The 16,318-nt window shown below is 38.7% G+C and overlaps 1 protein-coding gene across 1 annotated transcript; it reads right to left on the bottom strand.

The window, feature by feature from the left end:
• Positions 1-612: 612 nt before the first annotated feature.
• LOC136391268 (bile acid-CoA:amino acid N-acyltransferase-like) lies at positions 613-16,008 on the bottom strand. Its single transcript, XM_066362833.1, has 4 exons — positions 15,971-16,008; positions 15,532-15,845; positions 5,925-6,127; positions 613-1,209 (listed from the first exon to the last, which is right to left on the bottom strand). The coding sequence occupies exons 1-4, from the start codon at positions 16,006-16,008 to the stop codon at positions 613-615; spliced, it is 1,152 nt and encodes a 383-aa protein (XP_066218930.1).
• Between the last annotated feature and the right edge of the window lie 310 nt (positions 16,009-16,318).

Here is a 16,318-nt window from a genome sequence, read left to right as displayed (position 1 = left end):
TGTTCCATCAGAGAATTACTATCATCATAAAGTGAAATATTTTAGGGCCAGTAGACTCTAAATTCTAAAAATATAAAACCCTCAGTGTATAATATTGGATTAAGTAAAAACCATTATTCTTTTTTTTTCTTTTCTTTTTTTTTTTTTTACAGAGACAGAGAGAGAGTCAGAGAGAGGGATAGACAGACAGGAATGGACAGAGATGAGAAGCATCAATCATCAGTTTTTCGTTGTGACACCTTAGTTGTTCATTGATTGCTTTCTCACATGTGCCTTGACTGTGGGGCTACAGCAGACCGAGTAACCCTTTGCTCAAGCCAGCGACCTTGGGTCCAAGCTGGTGAGCTTTTTTGCTCAAACCAGATGAGACCGTACTCAAGCTGGCAACCTTGGGGTCTCGATCCTGGGTCTTCTGCATCCCAGTCCGATGCTCTATCCACTGCACTACCGCCTGGTCAGGCCCATTATTCCCTTTTCAAAGGCCATTCTCAGTCCTCTTGCTATAACTTCCTTCTTACAATGAGATATCAAAGGCATTGCTCTATAAAAATCAAGTGAAGGTCTGGTAAAGCAGCCTATTGCTTCTCTATTTCTCAGAGATATCTACTCTTCTCAGAGTTGACTGATCACAACTGAACTGAGGTGCTTCCTGAGAAACTTCTGGATCTCCTTCCAAGAATGTTCCTGTGCAGCTGCAGGTGGGACCACGGATCCTCCCAAGGCATAGCAGACTTTATAATGGGCCACCTGTGAGGCATAGCATACTGGGGTATAAGGAGAATCTATTAGGTGGCCTGCCTCACGACAGGACAGCAGGCTCCAATTGTTCTTACCGTTTCTCCTCAGCCATTCTATGGCTTGCTCAACATTCAGTTTGCTGTTGACATTCCTATTGTCTTCTCCCACAATGAAGAGAAAATGTCCCTGAACCTTTTCAATGGGATGAAAAATATCAGAACTGGCTTTAGATCTATGTTCTTCAAAAATATAACGTTGCTCAATAAACCCCAAGTTATCGGTACATACCAAATGTGAAGACAAGGTCAATGTTTCAAACATGTGACCACAATATTCATGTGGAACCTGACCAATGAAGTTGACCCCATTAATTAACACTGTGGCTACGACTTGTTTTAGGTGAATAGCCATGGTGAGACCAAGCTCTGCTCCTTTGCTGAGGGAGAGCACCCCAATGCCTGGACCAAGGACCTGAAAATAATGGAAATGAGATGTTGATTCTATTCATCACTTAGCAAAACTCTATAATCAAACAACCAAAGAATTTCGGTGGCCAGTGGGAACAAAGTAAATATTAATCCTACCCCCAAGCCCAATTCTAGAGTTCTGGCATGTATAATGCATGTTCACAGGAAATAGGCCTTCAAGAATTTGTCAGGCTTTACTGACTGAATACTATGAATTTATCATTGTATTAGATGTTGAGCTGAAAATGCCCTAATACTGAAGTTGTAAGGAAAGGAAGAAAAGGGCATGTAACTATTGAGAATAACATGAGTCCAGGTATAATTGATTGGTAGATTTTTTTGTACCAATTCTGATCTCTCACAGGGTTAGTCAAACTTTTTATAAAAACCGCCCACTTTTGCAGTGCTGGTCAACCTAGTCCCTACCACCCACTAGTGGGTGTTCCAGCTTTCATGGTGGGCATAGCAGAGCAACCAAATGGCGCAGTGATTGGCCCACCATGAAAGCTGGAACGCCCACTAGTGGGCAGTAGGGACTAGGTTGACCAGCACTGCAAAAGTGGGCGGTTTTTATAAAAAGTTTGACTACCCCTGCTTGAGCACTCTGTAGGGAAAAAGACTGAGACAAAAAGTGAGGTTGGTGAGATAGAGCATGAAAACTTAAATGGAGGATTCTAGACTTGCTTTGGTTTTCCTGAAAGTTTTCTCCTTTTGAGAAAGTTTTCAAGGGAGGCTTGGTTTAGCTTTCTCTTTCATTGTCAGTCATTAAACAACAGTTTTAGATCATCCACCCTGTACCATGCCCTGGGGGACAGAGAGAGGAAAGGCATGATCTCTTGTCATCAAGGAACTCGAGTAAAAGGAAGAGGAGGAAAAAAAGATGAGAATATCTTTAAAATTCTATCATATAAGAATACACAAAGGCAAGGCTGCCAACCCAGCTTGGCAAAGAATAAAGGCAGGATCAAAGAAATATTCTCAGAGGAAATTGGCTACAAGTTGAGTCTTTATTTTAAAAATAAATGTGGGCACAAACAAGGAGGTATGGTATTCTATGCTGCCTGTGGTAGACACTGTTAGCTGCCTACACAGAAACTAGTCTCCACAATTTTAAGGCTAACAAGACTGGCTTATTTATTTTATTTTTTTGTGGGACATACCAATGTATCTAGTCCTAAGGTATACACCCTGATGAATCAGAACCTATTCCCCTTTACAACATACTTTTTCAGCCTCTCTTTAAAAATCAATACATTCTACCTAGGGTCTTAGGTTGCACCCCACCCCCCCAGATAAAATGGCATAGAATCATGAGAAGAAAGGCTTGGTTTCTGACCATCCTATCTTGCTTGTGACACTGGCAAGTTGATTCAATGCCTGAAACTGTCACAGCCCTTTTGTGACCTTGAGGAGAAGGCCAGAAAATTGTAGAAAGATCAATTCAGTCTCCTCGATTTAGAGACTCCACTGAATTTCTGAACAAAGATAGAAAGATCTATCTCCAGATCTGATAGGTGAGAATAAAATGCCTTATGTTGATGTTGTTTAAACCACCAACAGCCAATTTTCTGGGAAACATAGCCAAAACATTCTTAAGGGGTTTGCCATGGGAGGAGCACCTGAAAAAATCTCAGAAGCAATGCATCTAGGAAGCCATCGATAATTCTTGATTACTTAAGTTTCGAGTATAAGGTGGGAGATAGCAAAATGAGGTTGGAAAAGAAAACAGCAAGTTGATAGTGAATAGCTTTAAAGTTCATATACTAAGCAGCCTTGACTCTTCCTAACTTCAGAGAATTTGGACAGATTTGAAGGATAGGCTGGAGATAAGGCTGAAGAACTATGCAGAAGTCAGATCATGGAAAGTTCTATCTAACATGCTAGGAAGGATGACTTTTATCCTGTAGTCAATTGCAAGACTCTTAAACAAGTGAGTAAAATAGCTGTGCCCTAGAAAAACCGAACTTTTAAGTCTGACATACAAAAATGAGGCAGAAAAGCCGGCCTTATTGTAACAGTACAGGCAAAAACCGATAGTACCCTGAACTAAGGTAACACCATTGGGATAAAATGAAGCAACAAGTCTATGTGTGATTTATGAGTGTAGAATGTACAGCTACCAATCACCAAGTTGGTACTGGAGAGCAAAAAGGAGTTAAAGATGACTAGATTTGTTTGTTTATTTGTTTGTTTAACAAGAGGAGAGAGAGAGAGAGAGAGAGAGAAAAGAGAGGGACAGACAGGAAGTGAGAGACATGAGAAGCATCAACTCATTGTTGTGGCACTTTAGTTCATTGATTGCTTTCTCATACATACCTTGACTGGGAGCTCCAACTCAGCCAGTGACCCCTTGCTCAAGCCAGTGACCTTTGGGCTCAAGCCAGCGACCATGGGGTCATGTCTATGATCCATCCCACACTCAAGCCAGTGAGTGACCTGGTGCTTGAGCTGGTGAGCCTGCACTTAAGCCAGCAACTTCAGGGTTTCAAACCTGTATCCTCAGTGCCCAAGGTCAATGCCCTATCCACTGCACCACCATCTGGTCAGACTGTTTTTTTGTTTTGTTTTGTTTTGTTTTTGTATTTTATGAGTAAAATAAAGCCTTGGTTTTACTTGAGCACTGGCAAGGATAGAGTTTCAGAGACTCACATGTCCTTTAAAACCTTAATTGATCTCCTATATTTTCTTAGAAAAATAAACCATTTTATTAGCTGATGTTTGGAGGGTTTTTCTTACTATTTGGGAAAATATAAATTAATGTACCACTTGTATCCAGCTGACAGAAATATGAGAAATTTTTAGTTGCTTGAGAATGTTTAGGGTAACAGGAAGAAACTAAACAAAATGAGTGAATCATATATACTCTCCATTTTCTACCCTGCATATTAAGAATAGTGGCTTGAATTGTGTCCTTTTAAATTAAAAGGACATTCCAAGCTCCAAAATTCTATGCATTAATATAAAAGATATAGAGTCACAGGAATTGCAAGGAGAGATAAAAATTCAGAATGAGTTTGACCATAGTAGGTAAAATAATATAGCAAGTATAACATGAACAGACAAGAACAAAGAATCACAGGATATAATGTACAACACATGAAATATAATTGATAATATTGTAATGACTTTGTATAGTTAGAGATAGTTACTAGACTTATCATGGTGATCATAATGTAAAAAACATAAATGTTGACTTGCTATGTTGTATACCTGAAACTAATATAATAGTGTATGCCAACCATATATTTTTTTTTTAAAAAAAGGTGACTCAGATATGTGCAGCCTCATCTAATTTATTTCTACTCTTTGCCAGAACAACTCTTGCTACAACTTCTGCCACCAAATTTGGTATCAAGAAATTTTAGAGTCCTTAGAAGACACTTAAAATCAACAGATAGAAAAATAAAACCTACAAGGAATTGAAAAATTTGCGGTCTATTATTCCACAGAAGAGATAGCATAAAGCAGATTTAATAGAAGTATTCATATCCTAGGAAGGAAATCTGGTTTCAGGGCTTGTCTTAGTCATTAACTAGTGATCTATGTGACATTGGCAAGAACAGCGATAGGAAAGGCATGCAGCACATGTTAAGGAGAGCAAGACTAAGAAAGAGAAAACCAGAATCTCATCACTCATTTCTCATCTAAGCCAAGCAGGGCATTAGCATAGGATTACATTGCCTATTTCATAGTCAAGGACAATTCCATTATATGCATCAAAAATAGCTATTTAAAATTTCAGTGCAGCCTGGCCTGTAGTGGCGCAGTGGATAAAGCATTGATCTGGAATGCTGAAGTCACTGGTTCAAAACCCTGGGCTTGCCAGGTCAAGGTACATATGAGAAGCAACTACTATGAGTTTGATGCTTCCTGCTTCTCCTCTCTTTCCTTCTGTCTCTCCTTCTCTTTCCTCTCTCTCTAAAAAAAAAAAAAGAAGAAAAGAAATTATTGCTTATCTTACTATTGCAATTCTGATTGTATTTTGGTGATTCTTTTGTGAAAGAGAATATAGTACAGAGACTTAATTTTCCTTAGATCAATTCTTATTAAGAAAAAAATTAAACAATTAACAAGGAGAAACAAGTACCAACCCTACTATAGCAGAAAGCACATTTTAAGGTTTAAAGAACGTATGTGGGTTGGAATGTACTATAACATTATGTTTTCCTCTCAAGTAACTAAAAACTAAGAGCTAGTCTTCAAAGACATACAAAATATCTGTCTGGTTAAGTATGGTGAAATAATAATTATCAGAGAAGATGATTATGATAATGCATGCTTACAACTATTGAGTGTTTTGTATTGCCAGTTATTTTAATAAGCATTTTACTTCTATTATCTCCTTTAATTCTTACTATAACATTATGAAGTAGTATCATTACAATATCATTTAATAGATGAAGAAACTGAGAATTAGAAGATCTTAGTAAATTGCCTAAATTCCCACAGCCAAATGGGATGAAGCCAGAAATGCAATTCATTTTTGTCTGAATCCAAAGTTGATGTCTTTTGATGGACATAAGCTAACTTCCTATGCATTTAGAATTTCTCAGCAAAAGATACTGATGAGAAATAAATCATGTGAATACTGTGACTATGTCATAGAATTTCAAGCTCACTGAGGAAGAATCATACTGGGAAGTTAAAAGAAGTCAAAGAATATTATGGTTATTTTAAAAGATAGGGAAGCCTGACACCTACTGAAAAGGTAAAAATTACATTAGGATGTCTAAGGAGAAAGTTGATAGCTTCCTCAAAATATTGCAATTTGTATTTCACTAATATGGGAAGCAGGTCTTTGTAGTTAGAGAAAGCCAAGGCCATGGTAACAACGCCATGACTAGCCAGGAGACTGGCCTGGTTTTCAAACAGTTTACCAACAGCACCATACAAATCAATTACTCTTGGTAAATGGTCCTCTCCTGGAAAAGAACAAAACAAAACAGAATTGGATATGAAGTGAAGGTGAGGAAAAGGGAAGGGAAAACACACATACACACAAAGAATACATTACACAAGACTCTTACAATGGCAGCAGAGTAGGCAGACACACAGACTCCCAGCTCACACCACCAAACTGGATTACAAACTAATTTAGAAACAATCAGTGTGAAAAACCAACTCTGGACTACAAGAACAGCTCTCAAAAACCAAGGAGCAAAGAAGAAGCCACAACAAACCTTGTAGGGAGCGCCTGAATCTCTCCTGCTTATAGGAATGAGGGAGGGGTGAGGCTGAGAGCCCGGAAGGGCTCTCACTCCAAGGAAAAAAGCAGAAAATACTGCTCACAGCCACTTGCCTGCTGACCAGGGAATGAGGTGTGTTCAAAGGGCCAGCTTGTCTTTGAAAAAGAAAGGAGAAAGAGACTGATGGTGAGGGGCAGAGAAATGCAGGGGAGGACATGAGAAGCTGACTCATCCAGTGCTGGAGGTGTCCATAGCTGGGGGATGGGCTGATTCTTCCACAAAACAAAAGGCTAAAGTGCTTCTGGGCCACAGATCTCCAGACATCTCTCCAGTTACAATCAGTGCAACAACACACAGCTAAAAACAAGAAGTGGGGAGGAGGGGCAGTAACTCAGGTCTCCATGGAGATCTGAGATATACCTCCCCCTACTGAAGCTGAGAAAACACCCTGCTGCCAGAGAGAGTAACTGGTCTCAGGTTACACACACCACATTCCTGGATACAGTTTCAAATAAGCCCCATGCTGAGATCAGTAAACAAAACTATCACCTGTTAAGAAAACAACCAAATCAAGACTTTAAAGTGGCCAAAATCTGAAAGTGGATTACAAATAATAGCTGATGCCAACCCAAGAAGACATAGAAATAACACAATTGAAAACTGGAGGTAGACAACACCAAGCCTAGACTCAACCAGATCTACAAAGAAAACACCCAGCCTGACCTGTGGTGGCGCAGTGGATAAAGTGTCAACCTGGAAACGCTGAGGTTGCCGGTTCAAAACCCTGGGCTTACCCAGTCAAGGCACATATGGGAGTTGATGCTTCCTGCTCCTCCCCTCTTCTCTCTCTCTCTTTCTCCCCTCTCTATAATGAATAAATAAAATCTTAAAAAAAAAAAAACACCCAAACACACAGAAATAATGAGAAGACAGAGAAGTGCAATCCAAATGAAACCACAAGAGAAACCTCCAGGAAATGAACTGAGTGATATGGAAATAACCAAATTTCCAGATGTAGAGTTCAAAATAGTGATTGTAAGGATGCTTAGGGATCTTAGAACAACAATGGATGGTCATTACGAACACCTAATAAAGAAATAGCAAGTATAAAAAAGGATATTGAAATATTTAAAAAAAAAAATCAGTCAGAGATGACAAATACAATATCAGAAATGAAGACCACAATGGAAGAAATTAAAAACAGGATGGATGCAGCTGAGGATCAAATAAGTGAGTTGGAGGACAAGTTGAATGGAGGAATGAAAGCAGAAAAGAAAAAAGAGACTCAAAAAGTCTGAGGATCTCTTAGAGAGCTCTGTGACAACATAAAGAGAAATAACATCCGCATCATAGGGGTTCCTGAAGAAGAAGAAGAGAAAGAACAAGGGATAGAGACTTTGTTCAATCATATCATAGCTGAAAACTTCCCTAAATTAATGCAAGAGAAACTCTCACAACTTCAAGAAGCAGAGAGAACTCCATTAAAGAGAAACCCAAAGAAACCTACACCAAGACACATCATAATAAAAATACCAAAGCTAAGTGATAAAGAGAAAATATTAAAAGCTGCTAGAGAAAAAAAGGTTATTGCCTCTGTAGGGGCCCCCATAAGGATGACATCAGACTTCTCAACAGAAACACTTGAGGCCAGAAGGAAATGGCAAGAAATATTCAAAGTAATGCAGAACAAGAACCTATAATCAAGACTACTTTATCCAGCAAGGTTATCATTTAAAATTGAAGGAGAAATAAAAAGCTTCCCAGACAAAAAAAACTCAAGGAATTCATTACAACAAAACCAATGCTGTAGGAAATGTTAAGGGGCCTGTTGTAAACAGATCAAAGTGGGAAAAGAATATAGCAAAAAAGGAACACAGCTTTAAAGAATAAAATGGCAATAAACAATTACATATCAATAATAACCTTAAATGCAAATAGATTAAATGATCCAATCAAAAGGCATAGGGTAGATGCAAAGATAAGAAAACAGGCCCCATTCATATGCTGTCTACAAGAGACACACCTTAAAACAAAAGATGCACATAGACTGAAGTTAAAAGGATGGAAAAAAACATTTCATGCAAATGGAAATGAAAACAAAGCTGGGGTAGCAATATTTAGATCAGACAAAACGAACTCTAAAACAAAGAATATAGTAAGAGATAAAAAAGGCCACTACATAATGATAAAGGGAGCAATCCAACGAAAAGATATAACTATTATAAATATCTACACACCTAATATAGGAGCACCTAAATATATAAAGCAGATTTTAATGAATATAAAGGGTGAGATCAACAGCAATACTATAATAGTAGGGGATTCAAGCCCCACTAACATCACTAAATAGATCCTCAAGAAAGAAAATTAACAAAGAAACAGAAGACTTAAAGGACACACTAGATCAACTGGATTTAATAGATATCTTCAGAACCTTTCACCCTAAAGCAGCAGAATATACATTCTTTTCAAGTGCTCATGGTACATTCTCTAGGATCGAGCACAAGCTAGGGCACAAAAGCGATCTCAACAAATGTAAGAAAATTGAAATCATATCAAACACTTTCTCTCATCACAATGGCATGGAACTAGAAATGAACCACAACAGAAAAACTCAAAAATTCTCAAACACATGTAAAATAAATAGCAGGTTGTTAAATAACGAATGGATTAAGAAAGAGATCAAAGAAGAAATAAAAAATATTCCTAGAAATGAATGATAATGAGCATACAACTCAAAATTTATGGGACACAGCAAAAGCAGTACTGAGGGGAAAGTTCATAGCACTACAGGCATACTTTAAGAAGCTAGGAAAAGCTTAAATAAACAACTTAACCCTGCATCTAAGAGAACTAGAAAAAGAACAGCAAGTAAAGCCCAGAGCTAGTAGAAGGAAGGAAATAATAAAGATCAGAGGAGAAATAAATGAAATAGAGGCTAAAGAAACAATACAGAGGATCAATGAAACCAGGAGCTGGTTCTTTGAAAAAGTAAACAAGATTGATGAACCTTTACTAGATTCACCAAGAAAAAAAGAGAGAGGACTCAAATAAATAAAATTAATGGAGAAATAACAACAGATACAACAGAAATACAAAATATTGTATGAAAATACTATGAAGAACTGTATGCCGAAAAATTAGACAACCAAGATGAAACGAACAAATTTCTTGAAACATACAATTTCCAAAAATCAATCTGGAAGAATCAGAAAACCTAGACAGACCGATTACACCAATTGAGATCGAAACAGTTATCAATAATCTCCCAACAAAGAAAAGTCCTGGGCCTGATAGCTTCACAAGTGAATTCTACCAAATATTCAAAGAAGAAGTAACTCCTATCCTTCTCAAGCTATTTCAAAAAATTCAAGAGAAAGACTTCCAAGCTCCTTTTATGAGGCAAGCATAATTCTGATTCAAAACGAGGCAAAAACAGCACAAAGAACTAAAATTATAGGCCAATATCCCTGATGAATTTAGATGCTAAAATCCTCAACAAAATATTAGGAAACCGGATCCAACAATATATGGAAAAAATCATACACCATGATCAAGTGGGATTTATTCTTGGGAGGCAAGGCTGGTACAATATTCACAAATCAATCAATGTGAGTCATCATATAAACAAAAGGAAGGAGAAAAAACACATGATAATTTCAATACATGCAGAAAAAGTATTTGATAAAATCCAGCACCCATTTATGATCAAAACCCTCAGCAAAGTGGGAATACAGGGAACATACCTCAACATGATAAAAGCCATCTATGACAAACCCACAACCAACATCATACTCAATGGGCAAAAATTAAAATCAATCCCCTGAAGATCAGAAACAAGGCAGGGGTTCCCCCTTTCACCACTCTTATTCAACATAGTCCTGGAAGTCCTAGCCACAGCAATCAGACAAGAAGAAGAAATAAAAGGATTTCAAGTTGGAAAAGAAGAAGTAAAACTATTATTATTTGCAGATGATATGATATTGTATATAGAAAACCCTAAAGTCTCACTCAAAAAACACTGAACCTGATAAATGAATTCAGTAAAGTGTCAGGATATAAAATTAATACTCAGAAATCAGAGGCATTTTTATACACCAACCAATGAACAGTCAGAAAGAGAAATTAAGGAAACAATCCCCTTCACTATTACAACAAAAATATAAAGTACCTAGGAGTAAATATAACCAAGGAGACTAAAGACTTGTACTTGGAAAATTATAAAACATTGATAAAAGAAATCAAGGAAGATACAAACAAGTGGAAGCATATACCGTGCTCATGGTTAGGAATAATAAACACCATTAAAATGTCTATATTACCCAAAGCAATTTATAAATTCAATGCAATACCAATTAAAATACCAATGACATACTTTAAAGATATAGATCACATATTCCAAAAATTTATATGGAACCAAAAGAGAACACGAATAGCCTCAGCAATCTTAAAAAAGAAGAATAAAGTGAGAAGTATCACACTTCCTGATAGCAAGTTATACTTCAAGGACATTGTACTCAAAACAGCCTGGTACTGGCATAAGAACAGGCATACAGATCAATGGAACAGAACAGAGAACCCAGAAATAAACCCATAGCTCCATGGACAACTGATATTTGACAAAGGAGGTAAGGGCATACAATCGAGTAAAGACAGCCTCTTTAATAAATGGTGTTGGGAAAATTGGACAGCTACCTGCAAAAAAAATGAAACTAGACCACCAACTTACACCATTCACAAAAATAAACCCAAAATAGATAAAAGACTTAAATATAAGCCATGAAACCATAAGCATTTTAGAAGAAAACATAGGCAGTAAGCTCTCCGACATCTCTTGCAGCAATATATTTGCTGATTTATCTCCACAGGCAAGTGAAATAAAAGACAGGATAAACAAATGGGACTATATCAAACTAAAAAGCTTTTGCACAGCTAAAGACTATCAGAACAGAATAAAAAGACAAACTACACAATGGGAGAACATATTTAACAATATGTCTGATAAGGAGTTAATAACCAAAATTTATAAAGAACTTGTAAATCTCAATACCAGAAAGACAAACAATCCAATCAAAAATGGGCAAAAGAAATGAATAGACGGCCTGACCTGTGGTGGCGCAGTGGGATAAAGCGTCAACCTGGAACACTGAGGTCGCCGGTTCGAAACTTTGGGCTTGCCTGGTCAAGGCACATATGGGAGTTGATGCTTCCTGCTCCTCCCCCTTCTCTCTCTCTCTCTGTCTCTCTCTCTCACTCCTCTCTCTCTAAAAAAATCAATAAATAAAATATTAAAAAAAAAAAAAGAAATGAATAGACACTTCTCCAAAGAGGACATACAGATGGCCAATAGGCATATGAAAAAATGCTCAACATCACTAATCATTAGAGAAATGCAAATTAAAACCACAATGAGATATCACCTCACACCAGTCAGAATGGCGCTCATCAACAAAACTACACAGATTAAGTGCTGATAAGGATGTGGAGAAAAGGAAACCCTCCTGCACTGCTGGTGGGAATGCAGAATGGTGCAGCCACTGTGGAAAACAGTATGGAGATTCCTCAAAAAAATTAAAAATTGAGGCCCTGGCCAGTTGGCTCAATGGTAGAGCGTCGGCCTGGCGTGCAGGAGTCCCAGGTTTGATTCCCGGCCAGGGCACACAGGAGAAGCACCCATCTGCCTCTCCACCCCTCCCCCTCTCCTTCCTCTCTGTCTCTCTCTTTCCCTCCCGCAGCTGAGGCTCCATTGGAGCAAGGTTGGCCTGGGTGCTGAGGATGGCTCCATGGCCTCTGCCTCAGGCACTAGAATAGCTCTGGTTGCAACAGAGCAATGCCCCAGATGGGCAGAGCATTGCCCCCTGGTGGGCATGCCAGTTGGATCTGTCTGACTGCCTCCCTGTTTCCAACTTCAGAAAATACAAAAAATAAAATTAAATTAAAAATTGAACTGCCTTTTGACCCAGCTGTCCCACTTTTAGGAATATACCCTAAGAACACCATAGCACTGTTCCAAAAGGAGAAATGCACCCCCATGTTTATGGCAGCATTGTTCACAATAGCAAAGATCTAAAAACAGCCCAAGTGTCCGTCAGTGGACAAGTGGATTAAAAAGCTTTGGTACATATATACTATGGAATACTACTCAGCCATAAGAAATGATGATATCGAATCATTTACAATAACATGGATCGACCTTGATAACATTATACAGAGGGATATAAATAAATCAGAAAAAATCTAACTATATGAATTCATACATAGATGGGACATAAAAATGAGACTCAGAGACATGGACAAGAATGTATGGTAACAGGGGGTGGAGGTGGGGAAGTGGGAAGGGGGCGAGGAGGGAGAGAGGGGGTGGGGGAGGGGAGGGGCACAAAAAATCCAGATAGAAGGTGACAGAAGACAATTTGACTTTGTGTTAAGAGTATGCAACATAATCAAATGTCAAAATAATCTGGAGATGTTTTCTCTGAACATATGTACCCTGATTTATCAATGTCACTGCATTAAACTTATTGACTGATGGAACATAGTATCTGGAAGTTTGGGAACCTTTTTTTTTTTTTTTATGTATTTTTCTGAAGTTGGAAACGGGGAGGCAGTCAGACAGACTCCCGCATGCGCCCGACCGGGATCCACCCCGCACGCCCACCAGGGGGCGATGCTCTGCCCATCTGGGGCATTGCTCTGTTGCAACCAGAGCCATTCTAGTGCCTTAGGCAGAGGCCATGGAGCCATCCTCAGTGCCCGGGCCAACTTTGCTCCAATGGAGCCTTGGCTGCGGGAGAGGAAGAGAGAGACAGAGAGGAAGGAGAGAGGGAGGGGTGGAGAACCATATGGGCACCTCTCCTGTGTGCCATGGCCAGGAATTGAACCCTGGACTCCTGCATGCAGGGCCGACGCTCTACCACTGAGCCAACCGGCCAGAGCTCTACTTCCTTTTTGAATCCAGTTATATCTGTGGAGTCTCTCACCAGTAAAATACTCATATAAACATGTCTATTTTGCATATAACTTAAGGCCCTTCACTGATTTTCTGAAATCTACTTGTGAACCTCTTTAGAAGTTGAGAAACCCTGGCCTAATTTCTTTGGCTTTCTTTACTCCAAGGCTCTAGAAATAAACCACCATGAGTCTCCATTGTTCTTGATTGCAGAGATTGAACATGTCAGTGAAAATAGTTCCCGCCCTGGCTGCTTCCCCGTTTCCAACTTCAGAAAAATACAAAAAAAAAAAAAAAATTCCAAAAAACAAACAAACAAAAAGGAAGTATATAGTTAAAAGAAGAAGAAAGGCTTCAAAAGTGAATGTCTTCCCAAGAAAAGGTATTGAAGTGATCATTTTAGCTAAAATCCTGACGTAACACTGTTCTGTTACACTCATCGGACTATACAATGATAAAGTCTTGCAACCAAACAGATGTAAATGATGAGCCTTTTCATGAAATAATATTATTCGTTCACCGCAATGTAACACATGGTAAAATGTGGATGGTCAGAATACCACTCTACACTCACTCTCTGTGTAGGCAGCTTCTTTCCAAAATTAAGCAGAGCTTCATAAACTGAAAGAAACTTATGCTGTACTTGGGGTGGGGGGATTATTCCTGTATAGGTGATGTTAGCTAAAGAAAACTGGTCCCATCCATATTTGAAAGAGTAGCTTGATTTAAAAAGGATCTGAGAATTTTGGAACGAAGTGTTGCTATATTTCCTCACCTTGAGAAAAGGAGAAATAAAATGATACTGAATGTGACTTGGTTTTAAAATACCACTCAAATAAATGAATAGGGATGCTATTGCTTCTTCTGATTGACAAGAATAGGGGGACCACTTAAGAGCATCAAGCCTTTTATTTTGGAAGAAGTCTGCAGTTGTGAAGTGCTTTGAGATCTGGCTGCACCTTGTTTAGCTTCACACAACTCATCTCTGCTTTGTATTGATACCGTCACAGAACAAGCACATGGAGCAGGAGACAGTGTCCAAGAGGGTTCCCAAATAGCACACCCTAAACCTGCACATCATCTCAAAGTGGAAGGGTTGGCCTGCACTGATATTCAGATTGTTAACTGAGACAGGGTAATAGAGGCACTGAGGTTGGTGTGACCTATTTCCTGACCACTTCATACAATAAAAGGGTCTATGTGCTGATTATTAGATGTAAAAAAAATAAAAATAAAAAAATTCAAATTTGCTCAAAGAAGTGCATGGGTCATAATGAATTTGGATGGAAAGGGAAACCTTTATTCCTTCTACATTATCTATAGCTCTATGTTGTCAGAAACCACTCCTAACATTTCAGGTATCCTCAAACCATTTCAGCTCTATAAGGTGACTATTTTAAAAAAGAGAGAGAGGCACAACATCCTGATGATGTGGCGACTGAGTCCCAGATCAAAGCACATGTCTGAATAAGGGGACCTCATATATACCTGAAACCTGGACCTGCGAAGAGCTGCTTCCAGGAAACTAACTATCCTTCATTCGGCCCCACAGTAAACTCTGAGAAACATGCCAATAGATGTTTTGAACCACTTCTTGATATGTGATGATTGCTAAGGGAAATGGTAAGGGTTTTGGAAAGTTTTATAGCCATTAGGAAGCATATTGTATTATATGCTAAGTTATGGAAATTTCTATAAATATGCAATATTTATGGAACTAGAGTGTATAATGTTTCTTTGCATCCTCTGTATTTGTTGCGCTGTTTTAATCCACTATATTGTCAGCTTATTGTGGCAATCATGCAATAACCAGTGCCTAAATTGAAACTCAGATGTAATAGAGTCCCCTAACAGAAGTTTAGTCACGGTTCCATGATGTCAAGATGTAGGCTTTCAGATAGCCAGGGTTCAGTGAAGATGAATGTCACATAAATCAAAAGCTATGGAAGTCCCGTAATACAAGGACTCCATAACTGTTTGTAGTCATAGCCTTAGACAAGCTCCAGAATTATTGAAATGAAAGTTGAGTTGGAATTCTTATTCTGACCCAAAGTTAACCCTGATTCTCCAGCAAGAAAGAAGTGCTTTATATATTATTCATATCCAAGCTAAACTTCGAGAAGGATAAAGTATTCAAAAGAAAACAAAAAACAGAAAACAAGGATGACAATAACCAGGTAATTCTACTCACCTGGAGGAAGAAAGAGACTTCTCTGAATGTGGCCTTCTGCAACTCGGACCCTTGAGACACCAGGTGCTGCAAACCACCTCTCTACAGTCAGGCTGTATTTTGGAGGAATACTGGGCTTGAGGTATATGTCAAAATCTGAATCATAAAGTTTTAATGTGACATACAAGGGGCTATTCATCACATCTTTTTTTGACAGCTTATTTCCTACATTTTCAGCTTTCAAGGACCAGAAGAGACCAATGGGGTGAACTCCCAGATAGTCACCCCCGAGTGAAGAAGCATGCTCCAGGTCTACCTCCCCACTTTCATTGGCCCTATAGTAGGCATGAGAATGAAACAGGTTCTTCCTATCATCTTCCACTGATGCCTGAAGAAGCACTAACTGGAAGGGAGCTAAGCCTGTAGCTTGAATGTGCACAGGCTAGTCAACAAGCCTCACGGGGGTGTTCTCATGGGGGTGGCAGTCAGCTGCACCATTGTAACGGTCTGGCTCCTTGGATGATTCCTCAGCAATACTTCCAGTAAAACCCTCAAAATAGAAAGAAAGATGGGAGAGTGAAGTAAGTCAATGATAAGGTTAAGGAACAGTGAACTGGATCAAGAGTCAGGCTGCTTAGGATTCAACTCTATCTCTCCAGTTATTTAGCAAATATCCTGGCATAATCTTTTTTTTTTTTTTTTTTTTTTACTGAGACAGAGAGAGAGAGAGAGTCACAGAGAGGGATAGATAGGGACAGACAGACAGGAATGGAGAGAGATGAGAAGCATCAATCATCAGTTTTTCGTT

Source organism: Saccopteryx leptura, chromosome 2 (assembly GCF_036850995.1).
Source record: "Saccopteryx leptura isolate mSacLep1 chromosome 2, mSacLep1_pri_phased_curated, whole genome shotgun sequence".
In the NCBI taxonomy this organism is placed as follows: domain Eukaryota; kingdom Metazoa; phylum Chordata; class Mammalia; order Chiroptera; family Emballonuridae; genus Saccopteryx; species Saccopteryx leptura.
This window is presented reverse-complemented; position numbering and strand designations above follow the sequence as displayed.